The sequence below is a fragment of the Cebus imitator genome, unplaced genomic scaffold (assembly GCF_001604975.1).
Source record: "Cebus imitator isolate Cc_AM_T3 unplaced genomic scaffold, Cebus_imitator-1.0 Scaffold82, whole genome shotgun sequence".
Taxonomy (NCBI): Eukaryota; Metazoa; Chordata; class Mammalia; order Primates; family Cebidae; genus Cebus; species Cebus imitator.
Window position 1 is genome coordinate 4,927,632 of NW_016107397.1, and position 7,593 is coordinate 4,935,224.

Below are 7,593 nucleotides of genomic sequence, written 5' to 3' on the forward strand. Positions count from 1 at the left end.
AAAAAAAAAAAATTTGTTTTTTTTTTGGTATTTTTAGTAGAGATGGAATTTCACCAGATGGAGTTTCATGTTGGCCAGGCTGGTCTCAAACTCCTGACCTTGTTATCCGCCCACCTCAGCCTCCCAAAGTGCTGGGATTACAGGTGTGAGCCACTGTGCCCAGCCTGGGTGTGGCTCTTTTTAGACCTGGGGTCCAAGGATGCCCTGCTAACCTCTAGACCTAGCAGATCTCTTCAAGAGCTTCTCAGAGACCTTCCAACACCACCTGTGGCTATGGTGCTGCTGCTGGGGCCTGAATCTATAACCACATTAGTATTAAGGAGGAAGAATCTGAGGTCACAGAAGTCCTCTTGGGTATAACCATGGACCCAGGGAGGGAGAACCCCAGCAGCCCCAGACCCGGGAATCAGGCTGCACCTCACCTATTCCTACCAGATAAGCCTCCTTCCTTTTTAATAAAGGCATCTAGAGAGGCAAACACCAACATGTCCTTAGACAACCAATTTAGTGAGTTAAGCTGCAACACCTTCAGGAAATAATCTTTCTGTCTTAAGATTTGCAAGACACTCAGGGGACTGATTGTAACCCACTCTGGTCATCACATCAAACTGAAACTGAACTTCTTCAAGGATGTAGTCTGTTGTCCTTCCTAAGTGCCTCAGGCTACAATTAAATCTCAATGTTTGTTGGATGGATGGGTGGGTGAATGTTTTGAAGAACAATTGAATGGATGGATGGATATTTGGATGTTTGGATGGGAGGATGGGTGGATACATGTTTGGTTGATGGATGGATGTTTGGATGTTTGGATTGATGGATAGATGTTTGGATGTATGTATGGATGAATGGATGTATGGATGGATGTTTGGATGTTTGGATTGATGGAAAGATGTTTTGATGGATGGATGGATGAATGTTTGGATGTCTGGATTGACAGATGTTTGGATGAATAGATATTTGGATGTATGTATGGATGTATGTTTGGATGTATGTATGGATGAATGGATGGATGTATGGATGTTTAGATGTTTGGATTGATGGATAGATGGTTGGATGGATGGATGGATAAATGTTTGGATGCTTGGATTGATGAATAGATGTTTGGATGGACGATGGGTGGCTGGATGGATGATGGATGGATGGATGGATAGATATTTGGATGGATGGATGGATGATTGGATGGAAGGATGTTTGGATGAATGAAAGAATGAATAGATGGATGAATGGATTGATGGATGGATGGATGGATAGATATTTGGATGGATGGATGGATGATTGGATGGAAGGATGTTTGGATGAATGAAAGAATGAATAGATGGATGAATGGATTGATGGATGGATGGATGGATAGATATTTGGATGGATGGATGGATGATTGGATGGAAGGATGTTTGGATGAATGAAAGAATGAATAGATGGATGAATGGATTGATGGATGGATGGATGGATGGACTTCTAATATGGCACGTGAAGACACTGGGGGAAAATGGTGTTTTGATGTGAGATTTTGAGGAAGAGGGGAGGAGCATGAGGAGGAAGATTTTTGGGTGAGAGCCTCAGCAAAGGGTGTTTCAGTTGCTCATTGGTGCCATTACTGAGATGTCAAAGGCTTTGGGTGGAAATTCTAACATGTCAAAAACATGGTCCCTGTGCCTTTTTCTGAGTCATAATGTATATTGGGAACTGGGGAAAATGGAGTAGCCCCCCCCTCCCCGCATCAGAAGAAGGGCAGAAGATCTGCAGCCACTCCTTCCTCCCCCCTCCACCGCTCACCCCGTCCCCAGAACTCACATAGATCCTCATGTTGGTATAGCGTTGGCGCAGATTGTCTAGAACGCTGGCCTCATTCAGGAATGTCATGTCTGCCATGTCGCTGGCCTGGTAGAATTTGGGTGGGTTCATCTGCTGGATATCATCCTTCTTCACAGTGACTGTCTGAGGGGGGTCAAGACACAGCAGCACAGGCATCAGGAAATAGTGCCGTCCCAGGCATGGGGCATCTGGCCCAGATCACCAGACACTCTGGAGTCCCAGAAGGAGATGGAGTGGAGCATCCAGTGGACCCAAGTCCTGGTCCAGCCACACCCCCCTGTGTGTCCTGGGATGGGGAGGCACCTCTGAGGCCAATGCAGCTTCAACTGCCCCCTCTCTGAAATTGGGATGACAGTAGCCTCCTCGGCTGGTTGCTGGGAGAATTATATGAACTTAAGTGGAATCATGAAAAAATGCCTTCTAAACTATGACGTTCCCTCCCTATATTACAGAGAACCTCTGGCCTGTGCTTCTCTTCCAGCCAAATCCATCCTGATAGCTGATCAGAGCTTGCTCTTTGATCCCATGGACACTTTGCAGAGATGTGACTCTTGGCTCTCTGCCTTGAGAGTTAGCGGTGGTTTCAAAGTAGCAATGAGCTTTTCCATTTCTCTTTTTCTTTTTTAAAAAGGCTAAGTGCAGTAATGAGAAAGGGAAAGTGGAACAGGGAGTTTGATCTATAACTAATCATGAACAATCAATGCAGAGAACTTACTACCTTCAGACCAGCCCAACTTTTCCATTTTTAAATTTTAAACGTAATTTAATTTTTTGAGATATAATCTTGCTCTGTTGCCCAGGCCAGAGTGCAGTGCTACAATCATAGCTCACTGCAGCTTTGATCTCTTGGGCTTAAGCAATCCTCCTGCCTCAGCCACCTGAGTAGCTGAGACTACAGGTGCACACTGCCGGGCCTGGCTGATTTTTAAGTTTTTTTTTTTTTTTTTTTTTTTTGGTGGGGGAGCAGGGATAGAGTGTTGCTCCATCGCCCAGGCCAGAGTGCAGTGGCGTGATCTCGGCTCACTGCAACCTCTGCCTCCTGGGTTGAAGCGTTTCCCCTGCCTCAGCCTCCTGAGTAGCTGGGACTACAAGCATGCCACCACGCCTGGCTAACTTTTTGTATTTTTAGTAGAGACAGAGTTTCACCATGTTAGTCAGGATGGTCTTGCTCTCCTGACCGTGTGATCTGTCCGCCTCAGCTTCCCAAAATGCCGGGATTACAGGAGTGAGCCACAGTGTCCAGCGGGATTTTTAATTTTTTTTCTAGAGAAAAGGTCTTGCTACGTTGCCCATGCTGGTCTTGAACTCCTGGCCTCCAACGATCCTCCCATCTTGGCCCCCAAAAGTGCGGGTATTATAGGTGTGAGCCACCGCATGCAGCCACTTTTCCATTTGAAAAAAAGACATTCTCCTGTTTGCTCCAAGCCACCTTCAAGGATAAAATTGAAAGCAAGCAAGAAAAGAAGAAGAAAAACAGTAATGAGCATTCATCAGTAGGTGTGTTTGTGCCTGTGCATGTGGGCAGATCTCTTCCCCATGCTGCACCCCAATTTCTTCTTCATCTATAAATGAAAACTAGGCCAGGCATGGTGGCTCATGCCTGTAATTCCAGCACTTTGAGAGGCCAAGGCAGGTGGGTCACTTGAGGTCAGGATTTTGAGACCAGCCTGGGCAACATGGCAAAACCCTATCTCTACTAAAAATACAAAAATTAGCTGGGCATGGTAGCACACACCTGTAATCGCAGCTACTTGGGAGGCTGAGGCAGGAGAATCACTTGAACCCAGGGGGCAATGGTTGCAGTGAGCTGAGATCATGCTGCTACACTCCAGCCTGGGTAACAGAGCAAGGAAGAAAACAAACAAACAAACAAAAAAACTAGCGCTAGCTTTTAAGAAGCTCCAGCATCTGGGATCAAAGCTGAACACATGCAGTCTAGAAAACAAATACCTTTTGGCTGCTTGCAGACTTAGATTTGAGGCCTTATTCCATACTAGGATTTCTGGGACTTTTAATAATTTATGAGTACAATAAGCAGATAATTTGAAATCTTGACAGTTTTGGAAAATCCTCCCCAGTAATGGTTACCACACCCTTAGTAAATCAAGCTAGGTTTTTTGATCGTTTGTTTTTTTGTTTTTTGGTTTCTTGAGACAGTCTTACTCTGTCACTCATGCTAGAGTGCAGTGACATCATTTCAGCTCACTGCAACCTCCACCTCCTAGGTTCAAGCAATTCACCTGCCTCAGCTTCCAGAGTAGCTAGGATTACAGGCACCGGCCACCATGCCTGACTAATATTTGTATTTTTGGTAGAGACAGAGTTTTGCCATGTTGGCCAGGCTGGTCTCAAACTCCTGACCTCAGGTGATCTGCCCTGCTCAGCCTTTCAAAGTGCTGGGATTACAGGCGTGAGCTACCACTCCTGGCCTCAAGCTGGGTTTTATTCTGAGTTCATTTCCAGGGGTTTCCAGATCTTTGGTCCTCGTCCATGTGCAGACATTTCGCTTTCAGCAGAGGAATGGAGGACTTGGCCTTTATTTTAGAAGCCAGGGAAGCCAGCGCCATAGGCTCCATCTTTTCTGTCCCAAACCTGGCTGGCCAGCCTGTCCACTGCAGATACTGAAGGAAATTGTGTTGTCTTTAATTGTACATCCAAACTTGAATGCACTCTGGAGCTCCACTATCATCAGCCATCATTTCTCATGACACTATGACACTCTCCTCTCTGAAAACTGTTTCTCCTGGGAATTAAGCTTGACTTTCGTTCAAACTCATTTCCACCCAACTACAACCTCACCTTTTTACCAACACTCCTCTCAAAGGCAGGTGCAGAGGAAAATGGGCTGTTGCCAGTTCTGATTACTGAGGTCTGTGGCTTCCTTTTTTTTTTTTTTTTTTTTGAAATAAGGCTTCTCTCTGTCACTCAGGCTGGAATGCAGGGGTGCAGTCCTAGCTCACCTCAGCCTTGAATTCCTGGGCTCAAGCGATCCTCCTGGCTCAGCCTCTCAAGCAACTGGGAGCATAGGCACGCACCACCACACCTGGCTACTTATTTGTAGAACTGGGGCCTCACTATGTTGCCCAGGCTGGTCTCAAACACCTAGCCTCAAGCGATCTGCTTGTCTCGGCCTCCTAAAGTGCTGGGATTACAGGTGTAAGCCACAGTGCCTGGTCTCTGACTTCTTTTCGTCATGAAATTAACCAGGAATGGACCTTGCAGGTCCATTCTGCATATGAGCAGATACAGTGGGTTTGAATCCAAGTTCATCATTTGCTGTCTTTGCAACGTGCACAGGTCACCTAAAGTGCCCTTGATCCTCATTCTTCCTTCTCTGCAAAATAGGGTCAATAAATCCTATTATACTTAAGGTTACTGAAAGGATTAAACAAATCATCAGGTGCCTCACCAGGGGTCTGCAAAGAATACAAGGAGACCCCTGCCTGTATATGTTAAAAATAAACCACATTTTAAAAATTTTTAATAAAAAATTTTATTTTTTAAAAAAGAAAGGGGTTGGGCACAGTGGCTCACACCTGTAATTCCAGCATTTTGAGAAGCTGAGGTGGGTGGATCACTTGTGGTCAGGAGTTCGAGACCAGCCTGACCAACATGGAGAAACCCTGTATCCACTAAAAATACAAAAAATTAGCCGGGTATGGTGGCACATGCCTATAATCCCAGCTACTCGGGAGGCTAAGGCAGGAGAATTGCTTGAACCTGGGAGGTAGAGGTTGCAGTGAGCAGAGATCACACCACTGTACTCCAGGCTGGGCAACAAGAGCAAAACTCCATCTCAAAATAATAATAATAATAATAATAATAATAAAGTCAGGGTCTCATCAAGTTGCCCAGGCTGGTCTGAAACTCCTGAGCTTAAGTAATCCTGCTGCCTCAGCCTCCCAAAATGCTGAGATTACAGGTGTGAGCCACCATGCCCAGCCTAATAAACCAAATTTTCTGTCCACTCTCTCAAGTCATATCTCACATATGGCCAGACACAGTGTGGACCAGAAGAGAGGGGTGGGTTGGTAAACCAGCTGTCTGAGGGGAAATGCCCCTGATTTAGAGCATGTGCCCATTTCCATGGTGTGAATACTTCCATCATGTCTGATAGCAGGTTACCCAAGGTTTAACAACTGGCTGTAAAGTCCGTCAATGTTTAGTGTTGGGGTCCTTGCAAACCATCACAAGCCAGGTTAGGTCCCTGCAAGCCATGAGAAGCCAGGTTGGGTTTTTGCAAGCCATTGAAAGCTAGTTTGGGTCCCTGTAAGCCATCGAAAGCCAGGTTGGGTTCTTGCAATCCATTAAAAGCTATCACAAGCCATCACATCCAGCACACCACTGTCATGCTGCAAGGGGCCTGGGAACCACCATCTGTTCTTCATGCAGCTGAGGAGCTCACCCAGTGAGCCAGGGTGTTCTGTGCCCTCTCTCATGCCCCTCATGCCACCAGCAGCCATGGCATACAGTGACATTGCTCATGAGTGACATGCTGTCATGCTTAGAAAATAGCTTCCATGTGAGAACTGTTTGGGACATCAAAGACAAGTAACTCATGATCATCCCTTATGCATGGTATTGTTTTAGAGTCTATGAAGTATTTTCATGTGTCCTGTCTTGGAATCTCTATTGTGATGTAGCTCGGAGAGGGAATGCGTCTTGCCCAGGGCCACAGAGCTTGAGTGTAGGTGAGTCTGGATTTGACCCCAGTACGTGGGACTCAGAGGCACCTGCTCTTTCTGCCACCCTGTCTCCTGGCTGGGAGCATGCCTAGAAAAGGCCTGGGTGCCTGCCACTCCCAAGCTTGGTTTCATCCTGGAGATCATGCCGCACTCACCTGGTTGGTTACTGTCTTCACGGTGACTTGGTCACCCTGTTCAGACTGGATCTCCCCAGCGACGAAGCCCTCCTTCTCATCTTTGACCCAGCAGGACCTCTTAATGTCATAGGGCTTGTTCATGGCTTCGATCCTCTCCTTTTCGGGAGGTGCCAGGAAAGGCATAGGGTCCACATCATCCCCACACTCCCCTTTGTACCCACCAGGCATGGCGGCTTAGTTGAGGATGGAGCAGCAAGTTGCTGAGGGCAGGAACCAGGACTTCCCTGGGTGCTGTGGGGAGAAGTAGGGACAGGCTGCTGAGGCTGGTGGACAGGCTGGAGCCAATGTCAACGAGAGAGATAGAGGCTTGCTTCTTTCATATCACCTTGTCTGTCCTGGTGCCATTAAGCTTTCATAACTAAGAGTAAGAAAGAAGCTATCGTCCAGCCACTGTAGAAAGCAGTTTAGAAATTTCTCAAAGAGCTTAGAGAACTATTATTCAACCCAGCCATCCTACTCCTGAGCATATACCCAAAGGGAAAATAAGTCATCCTACTAAAAAGATACATGCACCTGTATGTTCATTGCAGCATTATTCACAGTGGCAAAGACATGGAATCAACTTAGGTGGCCATCAGCGGTGGAGTAGATAAAGAAAATGTGGTACAGGCCAGGTGCAGTGGCTCATGCCTATAATCCCAGCACTTTGGGAAACCAAGGTGGAAGGACAGCTTGAGCCCAGGAGTTCGAGACCAGTCTGGGCAATATAGCAAGACCCACTACTACAAAAACATTTGAAAATTAGCCAGTCACAGTGATGTGTGGCTGTAGTCCTAGCTACCCTCAGGGCTAAGGCAGGAGGATCGCTTGAGCTGAGGAGGTCGAGGCTGCAGGGAGCTGTGATTACACCACTACACTCCAGCTTAAGTAACACAGTAAGACCCTGTCTTTAAAAAAAA

The 7,593-nt window shown here is 46.6% G+C and overlaps 1 protein-coding gene across 1 annotated transcript in view; it reads right to left on the minus strand.

The window, feature by feature from the left end:
- Positions 1–6,862, minus strand: part of LOC108307869 (myosin-16) — an 83,562-nt gene extending 76,700 nt beyond the window's left edge. The window contains exons 1-2 of the mRNA XM_037740395.1: positions 6,653–6,862; positions 1,792–1,935 (exon numbers count right to left, since the gene is read on the minus strand). Coding sequence (XP_037596323.1) covers positions 1,792–1,935; positions 6,653–6,862 — 354 coding nt within the window. The remainder of the gene's footprint in view (positions 1–1,791; positions 1,936–6,652) is intronic.
- Positions 6,863–7,593: the final 731 nt, after the last annotated feature.